Source organism: Oncorhynchus gorbuscha, linkage group LG03 (genome assembly GCF_021184085.1).
Source record: "Oncorhynchus gorbuscha isolate QuinsamMale2020 ecotype Even-year linkage group LG03, OgorEven_v1.0, whole genome shotgun sequence".
NCBI lineage: Eukaryota > Metazoa > Chordata > Actinopteri > Salmoniformes > Salmonidae > Oncorhynchus > Oncorhynchus gorbuscha.
In genome coordinates this window covers 36,245,783-36,269,906 of record NC_060175.1, presented here as the reverse complement: position 1 = coordinate 36,269,906, position 24,124 = coordinate 36,245,783, and the positions used below count along the sequence as shown (strand labels likewise).

Genomic DNA, 24,124 nt, shown 5'->3' with positions numbered 1-24,124 from the left:
AGTTTGGCACAAGCTTGCTTTGCAACATTAAAACCCATTCAGTCTGTCTACAAACAGTCCCTCAAAGTGCTTGATAGGAATACCCTGCCATTAGACACACGACTGTGAAAATGAACTCAACCTGCAATCCACTTTACTGACCTGACATTGTTCCACGTAATGGAAAAAGATTATAATGTTAGAATACATTAACTTCCTGTTCAAATTCACTGGTGTTACCTAAACAATCAAACCAAGAATCAAATATAAGAAACTATCACAAAACTTTTACGATTCAACTATTCAGACCTGAATCCCTTACAGCCAAATATAGCCTAGCGCCCACAACCAACTCTCCTCTTCTTGCCAGTAGGCAAAAATATAACCCCTACTCAAACAACGGTCTGCCTTACCTCTAGATCTAGTCACGCCTCATCTTCTTCTTCTTCCTCTTCTGAATCGGGCTGTGGGTGCCTATTTTTTCTTCTCTCCCTTATGTCTGCAGTTTCGGTAATGGTGTCCAACTTATTACTGTATGTAATAAGTATTGTATTGTTCTTCTCTCCCTTATGTCTGCAGTTTCGGTAATGGTGTCCAACTTATTACTGTATGTAATAAGTATTGTATTGTTCTTCTCTCCCTTATGTCTGCAGTTTCGGTAATGGTGTCCAACTTATTACTTTTTACTTGTTACTGTATTTGCAGGGTGTTTTCAGTCCCTGGCGAAATGTCCTGTTTTATCGCAATTAAAACACCACTTCTCTCCGTCTCTGTCATCGCGTTTCTCTGTTTTTACCCTTCTGTATAAAATCTTTCCTGCTCTTTCCCCAAGAGTGGCGATCAAATATTCTGTTCCTCTCTGTTCTTTCTTACTTTTCTTTTCCTTGAAGCCTCCTTTATTAAGCTTATCTACAATTACCCCGATAGTTACTATTAGGTACTGATCTCCTTTCTTTTCTATTCCTCCTCTGAGTCTGATCTTTTTCTCTCTGATCTTGCCTTTGACTCTCTCTCCTATCCTTTCTTTCCTTTTTCTTTCGACAGTCTCGGTGATTGTGGCCCACCTTATCGCAGTGCATGCATGGTTCCTCACACTCCTTAGCCAAATGTGCTGGCTTGCTACAGTTGTAACATTTAGGTCCCCCTCTGTCTTCTCTCTTCAGAGTTCTTTATCTTTTCTCACCTCCACCCTTCTCTACCTCTATCCACTAATTCTCAATAAGGTAGCTAAACCCTGTAGTCCTTTCTGTGTCTCTTCCTCTCTCCCTCCCTGAGGACCAGCATATGGGGGAGGTGGTGACGGGACGGGAGGCACCGGGTTTGGCTGCCCCCGTTTCATCACCACCACCTCGTCGTCTGGATTTTCCCTCCATGCTTGATCTTCCAGCGAGGGATATAATTTGGGTTTAGGTGATGTCTCTGTGGGAGCCGTGGGAGTCCTCCCTGTCTGCTCCTGGCTACCTAATCCTTCCTCCTTAGTAGCTCCCTTCACTCTTTTTCTAGCTTCAGCCAGCCAAACATGAGCGGTGTCAAGCCCTTCTGTCCGTTGCTTCTCTGCCTATTATTGTTGTTATGCTTCTTCTCACAATCTATGTGTATGTGTTATTGATAGAGGAATTCTAAATTCCTTTATGCTTTAATTGCGAAAACCAATTCGCACTCATTTCTAATTCATTAATGAATTGTAAGTTCATTAATTATGCATGAAGTAGATCGAGACCAGTCTTAAAAGCCAGGTAAAGAGCGTTTAATTCCAGAGAGTACTAACTACATACACAGATTTCCACAGGTTATAAACTCAAAATGACATCATCAGTTTCCCACGATAGCCCCGTTGTTTTTTGTTCAGGTCCGGAGATGCTTTCTACTCCCCTCATAAACCAGACATTACAACCTGTCTAGAAGATATACTTTTCTCTTACCAATGGAACAAAACCCAAACATTATTTTCTTGTCTGAAAAGCTTTTTCTCCCCCTTGACCTTCCCAAGAGGCACAGACAATCAAATTAGTTCTGCTTACATTTTCAGTAACAGCTTAACCAATAACTTTTACTTTTCATATCATAACATAATAGTATTAGAATAAAAAGTTCTAATCAATAATGTATACATAATTAATCATCTTAACTACAATTTCCTCTAACAGTTATTTACCTTCTATGTGTGTGTGCTTTCTACCATTATTATACTTAACCTACGTTTGCTAAGTCAAACGACACCGCTGGTTCTGCTCACACTGCCCTACCCTGTGCTCTGACCTCTTTCTCCCCTCTCTCTCCAGATGAAATCTCGCGTCTTGTGACGGCCGGCCGCCCAACAACCTGCCCGCTTGACCCTATCCCCTCCCCTCTTCTCCAGACCATTTCCGGAGACCTTCTCCCTTACCTCACCTCGCTCATCAACTCATCACTGACCGCTGGCTACGTCCCTTCCGTCTTCAAGAGAGCGAGAGTTGCACCCCTTCTGAAAAAACCTACACTCGATCCCTCCGATGTCAACAATTACAGACCAGTATCCCTTCTTTCTTTTCTCTCCAAAACTCTTGAACGTGCCGTCCTTGGCCAGCTCTCCCGCTATCTCTCTCTGAATGACCTTCTTGATCCAAATCAGTCAGGTTTCAAGACTAGTCATTCAACTGAGACTGCTCTCCTCTGTATCACGGAGGCGCTCCGCACTGCTAAAGCTAACTCTCTCTCCTCTGCTCTCATCCTTCTAGATCTATCGGCTGCCTTCGATACTGTGAACCATCAGATCCTCCTCTCCACCCTCTCCGAGTTGGGCATCTCCGGCGCGGCCCACGCTTGGATTGCGTCCTACCTGACAGGTCGCTCCTACCAGGTGGCGTGGCGAGAATCTGTCTCCTCACCACGCGCTCTCACCACTGGTGTCTCCCAGGGCTCTGTTCTAGGCCCTCTCCTATTCTCGCTATACACCAAGTCACTTGGCTCTGTCATAACCTCACATTGTCTCTCCTATCATTGCTATGCAGACGACACACAACTAATCTTCTCCTTTCCCCCTTCTGATGACCAGGTGGCGAATCGCATCTTTACATGTCTGGCAGACATATCAGTGTGGATGACGGATCACCACCTCAAGCTGAACCTCGGCAAGACGGAGCTGCTCTTCCTCCCGGGGAAGGACTGCCCGTTCCATGATCTTGCCATCACGGTTGACAACTCCATTGTGTTCTCCTCCCAGAGCGCTAAGAACTTTGATGTGATCCTGGACAACACCCTGTCGTTCTCAACCAACATCAAGGCGGTGGCCCGTTCCTGTAGGTTCATGCTCTACAACATCCGCAGAGTACGACCCTGCCTCACACAGGAAGCGGCGCAGGTCCTAATCCAGGCACTTGTCATCTCCCGTCTGGATTACTGCAACTCGCTGTTGGCTGGGCTCCCTGCCTGTGCCATTAAACCCCTTCAACTCATCCAGAACGCCGCAGCCCGTCTGGTGTTCAACCTTCCCAAGTTCTCTCACGTCACCCCGCTCCTCCGTTCTCTCCACTGGCTTCCAGTTGAAGCTCGCATCCGCTACAAGACCATGGTGCTTGCCTACGGAGCTGTGAGGAGAACGGCACCTCAGTACCTCCAGGCTCTGATCAGGCCCTACACCCAAACAAGGGCACTGCGTTCATCCACCTCTGGCCTGCTCACCTCCCTACCACTGAGGAAGTACAGCTCCCGCTCAGCCCAGTCAAAACTGTTCGCTGCTCTGGCCCCCCAATGGTGGAACAAACTCCCTCACGACGCCAGGACAGCGGAGTCAATCACCACCTTCCGGAGACACCTGAAACCCCACCTCTTTAAGGAATACCTAGGATAGGATAAGTATTCCCTCTCCCCCCCCCCTTTAAGATTTAGATGCACTATTGTAAAGTGACTGTTCCACTGGATGTCATAAGGTGAATGCACCAATTTGTAAGTCGCTCTGGATAAGAGCGTCTGCTAAATGACTTAAACGTAATGTAAATGTTGATAAATACCTCCCGTTAATCTTTCCTGGATTTTTAGAATAATTATTTGTAGCTCTTATGTGGATGATGTTAAAAATATTTGTTGGTCTGATGTGATTAATGAGGAGCATCCAGACGCTGCACTTGATGAATTTATGAAATTGCTCCTTTCGATTATTGATAAACTTGCACCTGTTAAGAAACTGACTGTTAGATTGATGAGGAATTGAAAAACACCTGCTTGAAAGAGATGGGTCAAAAAGAGTGGCTAATAAGTCTGGTTGTACATCTGACTGGCTTACTGCAAATTGAGAAATTATGTGACTAAACTCAACAAAAAGAAAAATAAACTTTATTATGAAGCCAAGATGAATGATACAAAGAATGATTGAAAAAACTTTGGAGAACTTTAAATGAAATTATGGGCAGGAAGACAAATCAACTCCATCTTTCATCGAATCAGATGGCTTATTCATCACAAAACCATTTGATGTTGCCAATTATTTTAATAATTATTTAATTGACAAAGTGGGCAAACTTAGGCAGGAAATGCCCATGACAAACAGTGACCAATTATATTTATGTATTAAAAAACAAATAATGAAAGAAAAGCAGTGCAAGTTTGAATTTTGTAAAGTTAGTGTGGGAGAGGTGGAAAAATTATTGTTAAGGATCAATAATGACAAACCTCCTGGTATTGACAAGTTAGATAGAAAGCTATTGAGGATGGTAGCTGACTCTATAGCCACTCCTATCTGTCATATTTTTAATCTGAGACTAGAGGAAAGTCTTTGTCCTCAGGCCTGGAGGGAAGCCAAAGTAATTCCGCTACCAAAGAGTGGTAAAGTGGCCTTTACTGGTTCTAACAGCAGACCTATAAGCTTGCTGTCAGCTCTTAGCAAACTGTTGGAAAAAATTGTGTTTGACCTAATACAATGCTATTTCTCTGTAAACAAATGAACAACAGACATTCAGCATGCTTATAGAGAAGGGCACTCAACGTGTACTGCACTGACACTAATTACTAATGATTGCTTGAAAGAATTTGATAATAAGAAGATTGTGGGAGCTGTACTGTTAGATTTCAGTGCAGCCTTTGATATTATTGACCATAACCTGTTGTTGAAAAAACTTAAGTGCTATGGCTTTTCAACCTCTGCCATATCTTGGATTCAGAGCTATCTATCTAATAGAACTCAAAGGATTTTCTTTAACGGAGGCGTCTCTAATGTCGAACATGTAAAGCGTGGTGTACCGCAGGACAGCTCTCTAGGCTCTATACTCTTTTCTATTTTTAACAATGACCTGCCACTGGCATTAAACAAAGCATGTGTGTCCATGTATGCTGATGATTCAACCATATACGTATCAGCAACCAAAGCTAATGAGGTCACTGAAACCCTTAACAAAGAGTTGCAGTCTGTTTTAGAATGGGTGGGCAGTAATAAACTGGTCTTGAACATCTCTAAAACTAAGAACATTGTATTTGATACAAATCCTTCCTTAAATGACTTCAGCTGAATCTGGCATGGCTGTTGAACAAGTTGAGGAGACTAAATTACTTGGCATTACCTTAGATTGTAAGCTGTTGTGGTCTAAACATATAGATTCAATGGTTGCAAAGATGGAGAGATGTCTAGCTGTAAAAAAAGAGATGCTCTGCTTTTTTGACACCATACTCCAAAAGCAGGCTCTAGTTTTGTCTAATCTTGATTATTGTCCAGTCGTGTGGTCCAGTGCTGCAAGGAAAGACCTAGTTAAGCTGCAGATGGCCCAGAACAGAGCAGCACATTTTGATCTTCATTGTAATCAGAGGGCTAATATTAATACTATGCATGCCAGTCTCTCTTGGCTAAGAGTTGAGGAGAGACTGTCTGCATCACTTCTTCTTTTTGTAAGAAACATTCATGTGTTGAAAATCCCAAATTGTTTGCATAGTCAACATACGCACAGCTCTGACACACACACTTACCCCACCAGACATGCCACCAGGGGTCTTTTCATAGTCCCCAAATCCAGAACAAATTCAAGAAAACATACAGTATTATATAGAGTCCTTATTGCATGGAACTTCCTGCAATCTCATATTGCTCAAATACACAGCAAACCTGGTTTTAAAAAACAGATAAAGCCACACCCCGTGGCACAACGTCTCTTCCCTATTTGACCTAGATAGTTTGTGTGTATGTAGGCTACGTGTGCCTTTTTTAAAATGTATGTAAACTCAGCAAAAAATAAACGTCCTCTCACTGTCAACTGTGTTTATTTTCTACAAACTTAACGTGTAAATATTTGTATGAACATAAAAAGATTCAACAACTGAGATATGAACTGAACAAGTTCCACAGACATGTGATTAACATAAATTTAATAATGTGTCCCTGAACAAAGGCGGGGTCAAAATTAAAAGTAACAGTCAGTGTCTGGTGTGGCCACCAGCTGCATTAAGTACTTGTCGTAGCAGAATCAGAATTAGTTGGGTAACGTAGTTTTATTTTCATAATATGCTTGTGAGATACTTGTCTTTTAGAATGTATTTTGTTGTACTATAGTGTTGGCTGTTTTCAGTTCTCTGTTCTCTGTCAGGGTTCAGTTACTTGGGCCAAAGAAAGGGGAGAGGTCAAGCTTGTCTTCATATGTAAACATATCTTTTAAACCATGTAAAGGGATGATTGAGGGGGAACCAATTATCTCTTGGCTTGACAATGTCTGTGTGCCAGTCACTCCCTACCTTTCCCATCGGGGAGAGGAGGATGGCAGTGTCTTGAACCATTCTACCACACAAGCATTTCGCTACACTCGCATTAACATCTGCTAACCATGTGTATGTGACAAATAAAATTTGATTTGATTTCTATGTTCCCTCTGAGGTTGCCCTTATCTTGACCTAGAGAGTCACTGTCCTCTCTGTGATCTTGTCCAGGAGGGGGTGTATTTGATATATGCCATTGGGTGAGGTAATGGTGTTGGTCATGAGTGGTACCAAGAGTGAGATAAGAACATAGTTTAGGAGACAAAGCTGAACGATAATTTATAGCCAATGCTGTCTGGCTATGTGTGTCTTTGCTATAAAGGATCTAAGTTGCAATGTGTAAGCACTCTCAGAGAATTCATTTATAGAGACTGAATTGATCTGAGAGTCACAGGGTTGTGATGGAGCTCATATGATTAAAGATGGACTTTATGATAACTCTGACTTGTGTGTGGTTTGCTCTCATGATTTGGTAATACAGGAAATGTCCACTACATACTGCAGTGCATCTCCTCCTCATGGACTGCACCAGATTTGTCAGTTCTTGCCGTGAGATGTTACCCCACTCTTCCCCCAGGGCACCTGCAAGTTCCCGGACATTTCTGGGGGGAATGGCCCTGGCCCTCACCCTCCAATCCAACAGGTCCCAGACGTGCTCAATGGGATTGAGATCCAGGCTCTTCTCTGGCCATGGCAGAACACTGACATTCCTGTCACGCACAGAATGAGCAGTATGGCTGGTGGCATTGCCATGCTGGAGGGTCATGTCAGGATGAGCCTGCAGGAAGGGTACCACATGAGGGAGGAGGATGTCTTCCCTGTAACGCACAGCGTTGAGATTGCCTGCAATGACAACAAGTTCAGTCTGATGATGCTGTGACACACCGCCCCAGACCGTGACGGACCCTCCACCTCCAAATCGCTCCAGAGTACAGACCTCGGTGTAACGCTCATTCCTTTGACGATAGACGCAAATCCGACCATGGTGAGACTCGTCAGTGAAGAGCGCTTTTTGCCAGTCCTGTCTGGCCCAGCGACGGTGGGTTTGTAACCCACAGGTGACGTTGTTGCCAGTGATGTTTGGTGAGGACCTACAAGCCCTCAGTCCAGCCTCTCTCAGCCTATTGCGGACAATCTGAGTAAGCACTGATGGAGGGATTGTGCATTCCTGGTGTAACTCAGGCAGTTGTTGCTATCCTAAACCTGTCCTGCAGGTGTCATGTTCGGATGTACCGATCCTGTGCAGGTGTTCTTGTCTAATGATGTTCTGTATTATGTCATTCTGTATTATGTTGCATGTTTTGTGTGGACCCCAGGAAGAGTAGCTGCTGCTTTTGCAACAGCTAATAGGGATCCTACTAAAATTCCAATACCAAATCTTTCCCTCGATCCTGACTAGTCTCCCAGTCCCTGCCGCTGAACACATCCCACCATGCATCACCATAGGGAGGGGGTCATATTTCCTTGAGATGTGATGCTTGGCATTCAGGCCAAAGAGTTCAATCTTGGTTTCATCCGACCAGAGAATCTTGTTTCTCATGGCCTGAGAGTCTTTATGTGCCTTTTGGCAAACTCCAAGCGGGCTGTCATGTGCCTTTTACTGAGTGGCTTCCGCCTGGCCACTACCATAAAGACTTGATTGGTGGAGTGCTGCAGAGATGGTTGTCCTTCTGGAAGGTTATCCCATATCCACAGAGAACCTCTAGAGCTCTGACAATAAGTGACCATCGGGTACTTGGTCACATCCCTGACCAAGGCCTTTCTCCTCCGATTACTCAGTTTGGCCAGGCGGCCAGCTCTATAAAGAGTCTTGGTGGTTCCAAACTTCTTCTGTTTAAGAATTATGGAGGCGACTGTGTTCCTGGGAACTTTCAATGCTGCAGAAATTTGTTGATATCCTTCCCAAGATCTGTGCCTCAGGGATGATCAATGGGTCTGAATACTTATGTAAATAAAGTATTTCTGGTTTTTTAATATATTCTTTTTACAGATGTACAACAATCTAAATTTACTAAAAAAGTACATAAAAGTACATAAAAAGTCTGTTTTCACTTTGTTATTATGGGATATTGTGTGTAGATTGATGCGGAATTAAAAAATAGATCTTAGAATAAGGCTGTAAAGTAACAAAATACGCAAAAAGTCAAGGGGTTTGAATCTTTCCGAATGCACTGTATAGTGTCATATAAATGTGTTTGTTGGCATTGTGTATCTCTGAGTCAGTGGTTGACAGCACAACACGATTCCAACCACAATGGGGGTTATTTCATACAACATATTAATTAAAGCCTAAATGCCACATCACATATCTTGATAAAAAAAATACAAAGAATGATGACATGCAGAATTGGCAGTTTCTATGTCGATCTTTATTTTGAATGTCTTATCTTTCGCAAGACCGGTCAGAGTTACAGGTTCAATTGTCAATAGTCAAAATGAAATATACATGTACATCACTAGACATGTCACTGATGTTGAACATTTCGATACATATTTTAATATTGATATATAAGGCCCACTAATCTACTATTGTATTTACAAAATACTTTGCTAACTTGTTGAGGGTACTTTTTCTTAAATTCCAGTTTAGACCTGGCTATTTGAACTCACTGATCGGAATTAGCTAAATACGTTTTTTTTTTACTGTGTTACATCTGGTGTAAAACAGTAGGCATATCCAAACAGAGTTCTAATTTGAGATACTTAGAACTAGATAAAAACATTATAAATCATGGGACAAGAGCAATGTTACTGGAAAGGACTTCACTCTGACCATGTTGAGTAAGATGGATCACCTCAAAACATATTCTTTCATAAGTTTATCAATAGGAGTCCTGAGCAGCTTTGGAAACTTTCCTCAACACAAACCCATCATAAAGAACCAGAAATAATTCAGAATAACAAAGTACCTATATCAAACAAGTGTTAATTCTGCTGTTCTTCTGACTTCTTATCCTCATTTCCATCTGAAGGACATCATCATCCACATTGTCTCCAGGAGGGACATGTTGCCATCTTTGTTTCGATTTGTTGGATATGATGTGTGTTAACTCCCTTTGGAGGACATTGGGTGCTGTTCCCTAGTGTTTGCATTCATTATACTCATCATTTAGGGTGTCAGGAGTTAGGAAGGAAGGGGTGGGATAGTCTAGAATTGAAGGGTCTGAAGAGTCTTATGCCATTACAAAGCCTTCTGTTGTGCGTTCTGTTCCTACTGCTCAACTTCAACATGAATCCAAGTGAAGGGATGAGGGGGGAAATCAAATCTGTGAGGGAAAAAAAAACATTTAGGTGAAAAAATAACCACATATAATCATAAGATGAACACCTACCCATAAAAGAACACCTACCCTTGAAACACTTTAAATCTGAAAGAATTGGATGGGTGTATCCAACATGGTGAAAATGTCACCTTGTCTGTCTGAGGCAAGTCTTATCTGAGCCCTCCAAATCTACTAGAAGTGTCAATGTGTACAGCCTAGGTGTCAATTTGGGTTACAAGAACAGACAAGAGATAACTACTGCACCTTTTTTGTGTTTCTGCTTAGAACAGACCGCAAGATTTTAGGTTCTCTTTGATAATGATGTCTGTCACGGCTCCAAACACAATCTCAACATTCTTTGTGTCCGTGGCGCAGGTCAAGTGAGAGTAGATTTCTTTGACACCCTTCTTCATGTTCAGCTCCTCAAACTGCTTCTTGATGTAGTCGCTGGCATCATCATACGTGTTGGGGCCTAGTGGCAGAGTAAGCAGGCAGCTCATGAAGTGGTTCTCAGTTGTTTTCAATTGTAGGTGATGAAGTTGACAGTATCTATTCTGTTGGCTAGTATCTTGCCACTGCATCATATTGCAGTAGAATATAAAACATTTCCATCATTCCTGTCCTTGGGAAATCATGCGGTTTTACTATGCTGTTTTTACTTGTGGTTACTCTTACCATCGTAGTCGGGGAAGCAGATGCTTAGGTGCACCTTCTTGATCTTCTCCTCGAAAAGATCCTTCTTGTTGAGGAAGAGTACGATGGAGGTGGTGGCGAAGAACCTGTGGTTGCAGATACTGTTGAACAGGTGAAGAGACTCATGCATACGGTTCTGTGGAGAAAAGGAAAAAGAGGGTTAGGTTAAGTGGCAACAATCTCACAGTTTCTATCATCAATCCTCACTCAGGCTAGATGAGTATGCGAACTATACTGAACAAAAATATAAACGCAACATGCAACAATTTCAAAGATTTTACTAAGTTACAATTCATAAGGAAATCATTCAATTGAAATAAATGCACTAGGCCCTAATCTATGGATTTCACATGACTGGGAATACAGATATGCATCTGTTGGTCACAGATACCTTAAAAAAAGGTAGCGGCGTGGATCAGAGAACCAGTCAGTAACTGGTGTGACTACCATTTGCCTCATGCAGCGCGACACATCTCCTTCGCATAGAGTTGATCAGGTTGTTGATTGTGGTCTGTTGAATGTCGTCCCACTCCTCTTCAATGGCTGTGCGAAGTTGCTGGATATTGGTGGGAACTGGAACACTCTGTCGTACACGTCGATCCAGAACATTCCAAACATGCTCAATGGGTGACGTGTCTGGTGAGTATGCAGGCCACAGAAGAATTGGGACATTTTCAGCTTCCAGGAATTTTGTACAGATCCTCGTGACATGGGGCCGTGCATTATCTTGCTGAAATACGAGGTGGTGGTGGCGGCAGATGAATGGCATGAATGACAATGGGCCTCAGGATCTAGCCATGGTATCTCTACATTTAAATTGCCATTGATAAAAGGCAATTGTGCTCGTTGTCCGTAGCTTATGCCTTCCCATACCATAACCCCACCGCAAGCATGGGGCACTCTGTTCACAACCTTGACCTCAGCAAACCGCTTGCCCACACGACGTCACACACGTGGTCTGCGGCTGTGAGGCCGGTTAGACGTACTGCCAATTCAATGAAAAGACATTGAACATTCAACAGCTCTGACTGAAATTCCTCCAGTCAGAATGCAAATTGCACACTTCCTCAAAACTTAAACTTGAGACATCTGTGGCATTGTGTTGTGTGACAAAACTGCACATTTGAGTGGCTTTTTATTGTCCTCAGCACAAGGTGCACCTGTGTAATGAGCATGCTGTTAAATCAGGTGCTTGATATGCCACACCTGTTAGGTGGATTGATTATCTTGGCAAAGGAGAAACGTTTACTAACGGGTGTAAACAAATTTGTGCAAAAACATTGAAATAAGCTTTTTGTGCGTATGGAACATTTCTGGGATCTTTTATTTCAGCTCATGAAACATGAGACCAACACTTTACAAGCGTTTGTATTTTTGTTTCATGTATACTCTTAACCACATGTGCCAAACTCATTCCACAGAAGGCCGAGTGTCTACGGGTTTTCGTTCTTGGATGATTAATTAAGGTCACTAATTAGACAGGAACTCCCCTCACCTGGTTGTCTAGGTCTTAATTGAAAGGACAAAACAAAAACCTGCAGACATTCGCCCTCAATGGAATTAGTTTTACACACCTGCTCAAACCAAAGAGATTATCTAATTTCCTATTTTGGTCCTTTGGCAAGCACACAAACACAACTCTACATGTCTTCTGTGCTTGAACTGGGGTGATGTTATTAGGAACAGGACAGTGAGGCGATTGAGAAATCATATTGTATAGTCATCTGAGCTATGTCCTTGGGGAGTTTAACATGTGATGGCCTGGTAGGGTTAATAAACTTGTGACTGAATAATCCATTGTTTACTTGATGTCAGACTGGAGAAAATACCCTTCAGTTAGAATCAGAACATCTGATGCTCTTTCAATCTTACCAAATGGATCACAGTACAAAAAGAGAGAAATACAAGTAAACAGTACAAAAGTACAACATTTGGACTAAAAGGGCCACATAGAGGCGGTCTGTCTCGATATGGAAAATCACAACTGTGACAAACTAGTTGAACTATCAGAGGTCAACTGTAAAGCCAAACCCACCACTTCATCGTCCTCTACAAGCACCATGTCATAAGCACTGAGGGCTCCGCAGAAGATGATGCAGGTTACACCCTCAAAACAATGGATCCACTTCTTTCTCTCCGACCGCTGGCCGCCCACATCGAACATCCTGTCAGGGGGGATGGGTTAAAAAAGGGAGATGTTATACAGTGCCTTGCGAAAGTATTCTGCCCCCTTGAACTTTGCGACCTTTTGCCACATTTCAGGCTTCAAACATAAAGATATAAAACTGTATTTTTTTGTGAAGAATCAACAACAAGTGGGACACAATCATGAAGTGGAACGACATTTATTGGATATTTCAAACCTTTTTAACAAATCAAAAACTGAAACATTGGGCGTGCAAAATTATACAGCCCCCATAAGTTAATACTTTGTAGCGCCACCTTTTGCTGCGATTACAGCTGTAAGTCGCTTGGGGTATGTCTCTATCAGTTTTGCACATCGAGAGACTGACATTTTTTCCCATTCCTCCTTGCAAAACAGCTCGAGCTCAGTGAGGTTGAATGGAGAGCATTTGTGAACAGCAGTTTTCAGTTCTTTCCACAGATTCTCGATTGGATTCAGGTCTGGACTTTTACTTGGCCATTCTAACACCTGGATATGTTTATTTTTGAACCATTCCATTGTAGATTTTGCTTTATGTTTTGGATCATTGTCTTGTTGGAAGACAAATCTCCGTCCCAGTCTCAGGTCTTTTGCAGACTCCATCAGGTTTTCTTCCAGAATGGTCCTGTATTTGGCTCCATCCATCTTCCCATCAATTTTAACCATCTTCCCTGTCCCTGCTGAAGAAAACCAGGCCCAAACCATGATGCTGCCACCACCATGTTTGACAGTGGGGATGGTGTGTTCAGGGTGATGAGCTGTGTTGCTTTTACGCCAAACATAACGTTTTGCATTGTTGCCAAAAAGTTCAATTTTGGTTTCATCTGACCAGAGCACCTTCTTCCACATGTTTGGTGTGTCTCCCAGGTGGCTTGTGGCAAACTTTAAACAACACTTTTTATGGATATCTTTAAGAAATGGCTTTCTTCTTGCCACTCTTCCATAAAGGCCAGATTTGTGCAATATACGACTGATTGTTGTCCTATGGACAGAGTCTCCCACCTCAGCTGTAGATCTCTGCAGTTCATACAGAGTGATCATGGGCCTCTTGGCTGCATCTCTGATCAGTCTTCTCCTTGTATGAGCTGAAAGTTTAGAGGGACGGCCAGGTCTTGGTAGATTTGCAGTGGTCTGATACTCCTTCCATTTCAATATTATAGCTTGCACAGTGCTCCTTGGGATGTTTAAAGCTTGGGAAATCTTTTTGTATCCAAATCCGGCTTTAAACTTCTTCACAACAGTATCTCGGACCTGCCTGGTGTGTTCCTTGTTCTTCATGATGCTCTCTGCGCTTTTAACGGACCTCTGAGACTATCACAGTGCAGGTGCATTTATACGGAGACTTGATTACACACAGGTCGATTGTATTTATCATCATTGGTCATTTAGGTCAACATTGGATCATTCAGAGATCCTCACTGAACTTCTGGAGAGAGTTTGCTGCACTGAAAGTAAAGGGGCTGAATAATTTTGCACGCCCAATTTTTCAGTTTTTGATTTGTTTAAAAAAAAAAAAAAATGTCGTTCCACTTCATGATTGTGTCCCACTTGTTGTTGATTCTTCACAAAAAAATACAGTTTTATATCTTTATGTTTGAAGCCTGAAATGTGGCAAAAGGTCGAAAGTTCAAGGGGGCCGAATACTTTCGCAAGGCACTGTATATGACTGTAAAGAGATAATCAACGATTGTGCAAAATCACACCCCAAAGGAAATGGAATGAACATGCAAGGATGTATGGAAGACCACTTTAGGCCCTTTGTGTTCTCCCTTGTTTGGCTAATATTCCCTCACCTGAAGTGCAGCTCTTTGCAGGAGAACTGCTCCTCGATGATACCGGTGGTCTTGACTCGAGAACGCAGCACATCTTGCTCATTGGGCAGGTAATCAGACTTTGTGATTCTGTCCAATTCTCCAAGATAGCTGTTGAGTGAGATTTCAGTTTAGCATACATTCACACCCCCATATAGAACATAATCATGCTCACCAACAAAGATATGACCTGAACTGTCATGAGAATGATATCATAACAAACTATAACAGTTGCTGTGACACTCACTAGCCAGCTGAGTCGTTGAGCTGGTACTCAGCTGCTCTCTCGAAGGAGGCCTGGACACCACTGTCACTCCAGAGCCTCTTGATGACATCAGCCAGCTCAGGGGGCATTGAGCCCTCTTCAATGGAGTCTGACAGGTTGGACAGCTTCTGCCCGTCTTCCTGCACCATGAAGTCAACTGGTGAGATTTACTGCTACTAAAATGAAAATTTAATTCCATTGTACGGTAATTAGCTAAGCTAACAATGTAGTGTTGTTATTTCTATTTGAATAACATGTGCAATTACTGAAACTTCTGCTGGTGTCTCAATGTCTATCCGTGTGTGTCATTGAGGGCCTATTTGGTGGACCAGAAGGGTTAGAGATGCAGGGTGGGACTCACAGATCCCTTTGGTGATCCAAAGTCAATTGTCAGCATCTCCATGCCTCTGATAATGGCCAGAGCAGACTGCAAGATGTTACCATAGATGATCGCCCTGAACTCCAATTGTTCTTCTTTGGTATAACCACCTTGATGGAGAATTCTACCCAACACAAGAGGAAGAAAACAGTTAGAATTGTAATTACAGTTTAAAATGCAACTGACATACAATGCTACCAACAACCATTATTGGCCAGAAGAACTAGTACTAGTCATTCTGCAGCAAGTGTTTTAGTGTTTTGTTCAGTAGTCATCAGGGTATATGTCAATTGTAGCTGCCACAATTTATTCTATCATGGTCCATTTTGTTTTCCCATATGATTATGAGCCATAAACTTATTGAACACCCAATTCACACCTTTTAGAGTGATGGTAAAGTATATGGACAAGGTTTGGTTGCATGTACATTAGGAGGGAGGAGGAATAACATGCATTGTCAAAGGTGTTTGTTTTGTTATACTCACTTCATCTGCTTGACAATTGTGCTCTTCCCAGACTCACCAGCACCTGGTAAAACAAAAGAAGAAGTAGATACACCTGTATGTTACAATGGCTTTCCCATGTACAAACACATCATCCTCATTCACCCTGTAGTTGGTTAAAGGGAACCTGAGGGCCAAAACATGACCTATGCAAAGAGATGTATAATGACAGCACATAGTGAAAGAGGAAGCTCAGCAGTTGCCCATCCCCTCCACTGGTACAGATCCAGCCCTCTGAGACACACAACATGACAAGCATTCAGTGGTGTTGCAGAGGTTACAGTTGTAGTTATTCCACAGCTGTTATATTATGACCTGTTGTTTTGTGTTTAGCTTTGTTTCTGCATGTTGTTGTTGCATTTGTACCATGAGTTTGGCTATAGACACATCTTATGGGATACATCCCATTGTAACAACATACTTAGCGGGTGGGGGGGTAACAGAGCAATCAGAAATTAATAAACAAGTACTGGGCCATAGGGCAGACTGGGCTAAGCAGTGAAGTTGTATGTCATAATACCAGTAAGCTCATTTCCCTCTGGGCTTATATCAAACAAGACTGTCGCCACCAGCGGATTTGTTATCCCACACGCCACCTCAACGGGGTCATCTAGGCTTCCTGACTATTTGGAAATGAGCATATGAAAGGGTTTATGGCTAATGTGATGGACATCTGTCCCAATGGTTTAGCAGAGGCCAGTGTCCTTATTAGCTAAGGGCTTAAATGGATGGGATTTGAGAATTCATATCGGCCGATATGTAAAGACGTCACTAGGAAGACGTCAGTCCATGAGGAATCGTGAGTTTGTGTCACTCTAAAAAGTTCCTGGGATAGTGTGTCCTTCTCTCCGTTGGTTCTTATCCATGAAGGTAGGCGAGAGGGCTACCTAGATAGGCTGGGGTGACTGGGCTGTCTCCATATAAACCTATTTCACCATCAATATCTCCATGCATAGGTTTATTTTCCTGAAGGCAGGCCTGATATTCCTGAATAAAGCCATTCCTCCAAATGTAGGCCTATTTCTTCATGCTCTCCACAAGTAGGTTGTTATCTCTTAAGGTAAATGTGCACCAGTACATTGATACCTGATGCAACCAGAAGACGGCATTGGTTGTGGAGCATTGCATTCTGCAAAGTTCAATTGCTTTTTTACTTTTTAAAGCAAGAGGTGAGTAGTTACTGTTCTTGTACCCCAGATACAGAGCCTTCAGAAAGTGACTTATTCCACATGTTGTTGTGTTACAGCCTGAATTAAATTAAATTGATGATTTTTCTCACCCATCTACACACAATACCCCATAATAACAAAGTGAATATATGTTGTTAGAAATGTTGGCTAATTTATAGAAAATTAAATAGAGAAATACACTTACAGTTGAAGTCGGAAGTTTACATACACTTAGGTTGGAGTCATTAAAACTCATTTTTCAACCACTCCACAAATTTATGTCAACAAACTATAGTTTTGTCAAGTCGGTTAGGACATCTACTTTGTGCATGACACAAGTCATTTTTCCAACAATTGTTTACAGACAGATATTTCACTTATAATTCACTGTATCACAATTCCAGTGGGACAGAAGTTTACATACACTAAGTTGACCATGCCTTTAAACAGCTTGGAAAATTCCAGAAAATTATATCTGTATATATATGTATTTATATAGCCCTTCTTACATCAGCTGATCTCAAAGTGCTGTACAGAAACCCAGCCTAAAACCCCAAACAGCAAGCAATGCAGGTGTAAAAGCATGGCTTTAGAAACTTCTGATAGGCTAATTGACATCATTTGAGTCAATTGGAGATGTAGCTGTGGATGTATTTCAAGGCCTACCTTCAAACTCAGTGCCTCTTTGCTTGACATCATGGGAAATCAAAAGAATAAAGAATAAATTGTTGACCTCCACAAGTCTGGTTCATCCTTGGGAGCAATTTCCAAACGCCTGAAGGTTCCACGTTCATCTGTACAAACAATAGTATGCAAGTATAAACACCATGGGACCACGCAGACGGCATACCGCTCAGGAAGGAGACACGTTCTATCTCCTAGAGATTAACGTACTTTGGTGGGAAAAGTCCAAATCAATCCCAGAACAACAGCAAAGGACCTTGTGAATATGCTGGAGGAAACTGGTACAAAAGTATCTATTTCCACAGTAAAAAGAGACCTATAATCGACATAACCTGAATGGCCGCTCAGCAAGGAAGAAGCCACAGCTTCAAAACCGCCATAAAAAAGCCAGACTACGGTTTGCAACTGCAAATCGGGACAAAGATCATACCTTTTGAAGAAATGTCCTCTGGTCTGATGAAATAAAAATACAACTGTTTGGCCATAATGACCACCGATATGTTTGGAAGGAAAAGGGTGAGGCTTGGAAGCCAAAGAACGTCATCCCAACCGTGAAGCATGGGGGTGGGAGCATCATGTTGTGGGGGTGCTTTGCTATAGCAGGGACTGGTGCACTTCACAAAATAGATGGCATCATGAGGTAGGAAAATTAGGTGGATATATTGAAGCAACATCTCAAGACATCAGTCAGGAAGTTAAAGTTTGGTCGCAAATGGGTCTTCCAAATGGACAATGACCCCAAGCATACTTCCAGAGTTGTGGCAAAATGGATTAAGGACAACAAAGGCAAGGTATTGGAGTGGCCATCACAAAGCCCTGACCTCAATCCTATAGAACATTTTTGGGCAGAACTGAAAAAGTGTGTGCGAGCAAGGAGGCCTACAAACCTGACTCAGTTACACCAGCTCTGACAGGAGGAATGAGTCAAAATTCACCCAACTTAATGTGAGAAGCTTGTCGAAGGCTACCTGAAACATTTGATCCAAGTTAAACAATTTAAAGGCAATGCTACCAAATACTAATTGAATGCATTTAAACTTTTGACCCACTGGGAATGTGATGAAAGAAATAAAAACTTAAATAAATAATTCTCTCTACTATTCTTCTGACATTTTACATTCTTAAAATAAAGTGGTGATCCTAACTGACCTAAGACAGGGATTTTTTTAAAACCAGGATTACATGTCAGGAATTGTGAAACTGAGTTTAAATGTTTTTGACTAAGGTGTATGTAAACTTCCGACTTCAACTGTATATGGACACCTGCTCGTCAAAAATCTCATTCCAAAATCATCGTCATTATTATGGGATGGTCCCCCCTTTGCTGCTATAACAACCTCCACTCCTGGGGAGGCTTTCCATTAGATGTTCGTCCATTGCTGTGGGGACTTACTTCCATTCAGCAACAAAAGCATTAGTGAGGTCGGGCACTGATGTTGGGCGATGAGGCCTGGCTCGCAGTCGGTGTTCAAATTCATCCCAAAGGTGTCCGATGGGATTGAGGTCAGGGCCCTGCGCAGGCCAGTCAAGTTCTTTCACACCGATCTCGACAAACCATTTCTGTATGGACCTCGCTTTGTGCATGGGGGCATTGTAATGCTGAAACAGGAAATGGCCTTCCCGAAACTGTTGCCACAAAGTTGGAAGCAGAGTATCGTCTAGAATGTCATTGTATGCTGTATCGTTAAGATTTCTCTTCATTGGAACTAAGGAGTCTAGTCAGAACCATGAAAAACAGCCCCAGACCATTATTGCTTCTCCACCAAACTTTACAGTTGGCACTATGCTTTCGGGCAGTTAGCGTTCTTCTGGCATCCACCAAACCCATATTTCTCCGTCGGATTGCCAGGTGGTGACGCGTGATTCATCCCTCCAGAGAACGCGTTTCCACTGCTCCAGAGTCCAATGGCGGCGAGCTTTACACCACTCCAGCCGAGGCTTGGCATTGCACATGGTGATCTTAGGCTCGTGTGCGTGCGGCTGTTAGCCATGGAAACCCATTTCATGAAGCTACTGACGAACAGTTATTGTGCTGAAAAGAGGATTGCTTCAAGAGGATGATTGGAACTCGGTAGTCAGTGTTGCAATCAAGGACAGACGATGTTTATGTGTTAAGCACTTCAGCATTTGGCGTTCTTGTTCTGTGAGCTTGTGTGGCCTACCACTTTGTGGCTGAACCGTTGTTGTTCCTAGACGTTTTCACTTCACAATAACAGCACTTACAGTTGACCAGGGCAGCTCTAGCAGGGCCGAAATTTGACGAACTCACTTATTGGAAAGGTGGCATCCTATGATGGTACCACGTTGAAAGTCACTGAGCTCTTCAGTACGGACCATTCTACTGCCAATGTTTGTCTATGGAGATTGCATGGCTTTGTGCTCGATTTTATACACCTGTCAGCAACGGGTGTGGCTGAAATAGCCAAATCCACTAATTTGAATGGGTGTCCATATACTTTTGTTTTGTATCTCATTTAAATACGTATTCACACCCCTGAGTCAATACGTTGGAAACTCCTTTGGCAGCGATTACAGCTGTGAGTCTTCCTGGGTAAGTCTCTAAAGGTTTTGGACACTTGGATTGTACAATATTTGAACATTATTATTTGTTTAATTCTTCAAACTCGATCATGTTGGTTGTTGATTTTATTTATTTCCTTTCACCTTTATTTAACCAGGCAAGTCAATTAAGAACACATTTTTATTTACAATGACGGCCTACAATGACAGCCTATTGATCATTGCTAGACAGCCATTTTTAAGTCTTTCCATCGATTTTCAAGCCAATTTAATTGAAAACTGTAAGTAGTCCACTCAGGAACATTCAATGCCTGCTTTCTTTTTTCTTTTTTATCTACCAATAGGTGCTCTTCTTTGTAAGGCATTGGTAAACTTCCTTGGTCTTTGTGGTTGAATCTGTGTTTGAAATTCAATGCTCTACTGAGGGATATTACAGATCATTGTGTGTGTGGGGTACAGAGATGAGGTAGTCATTAAAAAGTAATGTTAAACACTATTAAGCACATTTTTTTTATCCTGAACTTATTTAGGCTTGCCATAACAAAGGGGTTGAATACTTATTGACTCAAAACTTTCAGGCTCCTGAGTGGCGCAGTGGTGTAGGCACTGCATCACATAGCTAAAGGCATCACTACAGACCCTGGTTTGATCCCGGGCTGTATCACAACCGGCCGTGATCAGGAGTCCCATAGGGGGACGCACAATTGGCCCAGTGTCGTCCGGGTTAGGGGTGAATCATTTCTGAAGGTACTGTAAATATCATACACTAAGCTCTGACAGCATTTTGTTGACTATGAAAATATTGATAGGGATGATGTACCTACATTTCATTCAGAATACAGAACAACTTGGTCTTTAGTAGCCTAATTGTTACTCTGCCAGAGAATTGGCTTTGCTGCGTCTATGTTGTGTTCTGTAGGAGCAGCAGGAGACACAAGGATTAATGGCTGTTAATTGCTGCTCTTCATCCACAAAGCCTCAACTCATTCTTTGGCTGCAATCCTACCAACTGGATTGTGGGTCATTTCACGTCTTCAGTTTTGCAATGTGTCAATATTTGACCAATTCCTTCAGCTGTCACAGCATCTCATTGGTTTAGTTTAAAATATGGACAATAACGACTACAATATGGTTATTTCATTTAAAATATGGACAATAACGACTACAATATGGTTATCTTAACCACCAAAACCTCATACCAGCAGGGGAAAGTATGCAATTTTTGATGCCTTAAACATGACAATTTCTCTCCTCCCAGTTACTGTTAGTGAGGGGTGTAGACAGGTGAGACAGGGGTTATGGTTTACAAGATGTTACATCTGCACATTTGATCTTTTTTTAAATGAAAGTGTCTCCATTAATGTAAATGAATGTTGATAATATGATGATCTATGGCCCAGATAGTCATTTGTTCCTGTCAATTGATCCTAATAAGCTTTTGTTGCTGCTGGCCCTGATTACTCTGATGGTTGACCCTTCTGGGTTTCTCTGGCAGTCTTCTAATGTTGACCCTATTGTCTGCAAACTTTTACTGGATTGGTACCTGTTGTATTTGGCTTTTCATAATTGCTGTATTGATCAGCATCTCTATTTGTCCCTTGTTATTTTCCCTGTCAATTAACTTGTGTCATTGGCCCTTGCTTTTTGCCATGTGTGATAACTACTTAGCATTTGATGATGCATGTTGCAGGCCATGATGTAACCCGGTGCTAGGGGAATGATTACAGGGAGTCTAAGTAGCAGGAAAGGAAGCATAATTGGGTTACCATGATCCTATGGGAAAGGCTGACTAAATCCTGCCCCTGAACCCTCACAAAGCTATTTATACCCAGAGCTCATGACACATCTACCGCTCATCGTTTTACATACTGTATGGAGACGCATGCTGCTGATATGTCAACATTCAGAACTGTTGCCACTTCTACAGACAGTCATATAGCCCTGTTTTCATAACCTACGAAGACAATATAGGGCTCTTCTAAATCCTCCCAGAGCCAAACATTAACACTAATCTGATTCCCTGCTAGGTAGTGTTCCAGATTTTCGACTTTGCAGACTTTTCTCGGAGTCTAATATCTATTGAAGTAGCTAATATAGAAATAGACTCACAATTTCCCTTCTAGTAGTTATGAATCAACACGTTCCATTTCAGGGGAACTTAAAAAACAATGCTCAGCTATCAACCTTATGATTGCTGAGAAACATTGAATGATCCCATACTACAGTAACGACTCTCATACAGATTGTCATTATGAGAAATTTGTTGTTTCAATCAAGGGAAATGGTATTGCCTTTTATTATGGTGTTTTCTAACACCTCTGACCCCACAAATCCTATGATTTCTCATTTCAGTCTTGAGGTAACAGAAGCAGTCACTCTTGGACTTATCTGATTTAATGTAAGCTACTTTCAGCGTGACATGCTTATCTGTTTACATCCAGGCCGTGTTACAGTGACATGCCAATTCCCATTCACGTTGAATGTGCAAAGGCAGAACACCAATGTAATATATAACAGATTACCGTTAAGCTCTTGTCATATATAACTGAGGCTAGATATCAGGATCGATGCTAGTGTTCTGATTGAGTACAGGCCTAATAAGTTTAGCCTGTTTTTGAACGTACCATTTCAGCATTGGCAAGTTTCCACAAATCTAGAAGTGTTACACAATGGGAAAAGTCCATTCCATTGATCACAATTCTGATCATTTAAGACATTTTTATAGGTTTCGCCTGTTTTTGAATGCACCATTTCAGCATTGGCACGTTTCCATAAATCTAGAAGTGTTAAACAATTGTAAAAGGTCATTACATTTATCAAAATTATATTTTTAGCTACATTGAATGTTCCAGAAGGACCTTGAGCAACAAGCGCCATCGATAAAGTTACCATATCAAAGTGATTAAGAATTCACAACAACTATGCTAACTTCGCCAGGGAATATTCAGTCTCATATAATTCCAACTGTTATCATCAGTGTAACCTCCTAAAGTCCATCTTATCTAATACGTAAGCTCATACAGAGGTTGGGTATGGCTGATGCTTAGGGTCATACAGGTTGGCATGACTGCTCATTGCAAAACAAAATTTATTTTCTTCACATGATGTAAAATTCAACTATTTATGCCTTTCATTGCTGTGCAATTTCCAATACAATGCCCCCTAACAAAAACGGTTTGACTCTCAAATCTCTCAAAGATCAGGGCACATAGTTGCATAATATTCAACCAATATCTTTCTTTCAGTTTTTTTTAAGAAGATGATGATATCCTGATTGTTTGCATCAGACACTGCTATGGTCTATGCCTGACAGACCATAAGCCAGTTAAGGGTCTCATTCTACTTTTCTGAAGTTTCAGAAGAGGCCCCACAGGCACAACAGCTCCTTACCAAGCAGCAGAAGCTTGACTGTCTTGGATTCTTTGTCTGCATCCTCCGCCAGCTGCTTTTCCAGCTCCTTGGACTTTGCGGCTAATGCCTTGTCTTCGACACTTCCTCCAGCTCCCATTTTGAACTTTGGGTCTTTCTCACTCCTTCAAGTCAAGATCCTGTGTGGTACGGAAATGCGGCCGTCCGCTCCCGCCGCCTGAGGGGTGCACTGGGAGACAGGCAAAAAGGAGGGCAGAGGTGGGGGCTGGGAACAAGGGGTCCTGGCCTCAGTCAGGGGTTGGTGGATGGAGGAAGAGGACTCTGGAGATGTATGCTGGCACGCAGTCGGACAATCACTACTTGGGGACTAAGGGAAGCTGTCTTCTCTCTGGTGTTAGCCCTCCCTTATTCCCCTACGTTACACCTGACATCTTGAAATCAGGTTGGGATTGGGCAGGGCTTTTTCTGACGTTCCCATGGGAACCATTAGATCCAATTAGGATGAAGTAGAGGGCAAAAGTGAAGGGTAAAAAAAGCAAACGCCATAGGGTTTAGAAAGAGATGGGTGGATTAGAAATAGAGAAGGTCTGGTTTTTTATAGCTCAATGCTCTGG

At 42.2% G+C, this 24,124-nt stretch overlaps 1 protein-coding gene across 1 annotated transcript; it reads right to left on the bottom strand.

Annotated features, from left to right (window-relative positions):
- Nucleotides 1–9,041: 9,041 nt before the first annotated feature.
- Nucleotides 9,042–23,906, bottom strand: LOC124031302 (guanine nucleotide-binding protein G(t) subunit alpha-2-like). Its single transcript, XM_046342385.1, has 9 exons — nt 23,532–23,906; nt 15,751–15,793; nt 15,248–15,389; nt 14,869–15,026; nt 14,604–14,732; nt 12,682–12,811; nt 10,629–10,782; nt 10,218–10,425; nt 9,042–9,956 (listed from the first exon to the last, which is right to left on the bottom strand). The coding sequence occupies exons 1-8, from the start codon at nt 23,647–23,649 to the stop codon at nt 10,235–10,237; spliced, it is 1,065 nt and encodes a 354-aa protein (XP_046198341.1). The 5' UTR covers nt 23,650–23,906; the 3' UTR covers nt 9,042–9,956; nt 10,218–10,234.
- Between the last annotated feature and the right edge of the window lie 218 nt (nt 23,907–24,124).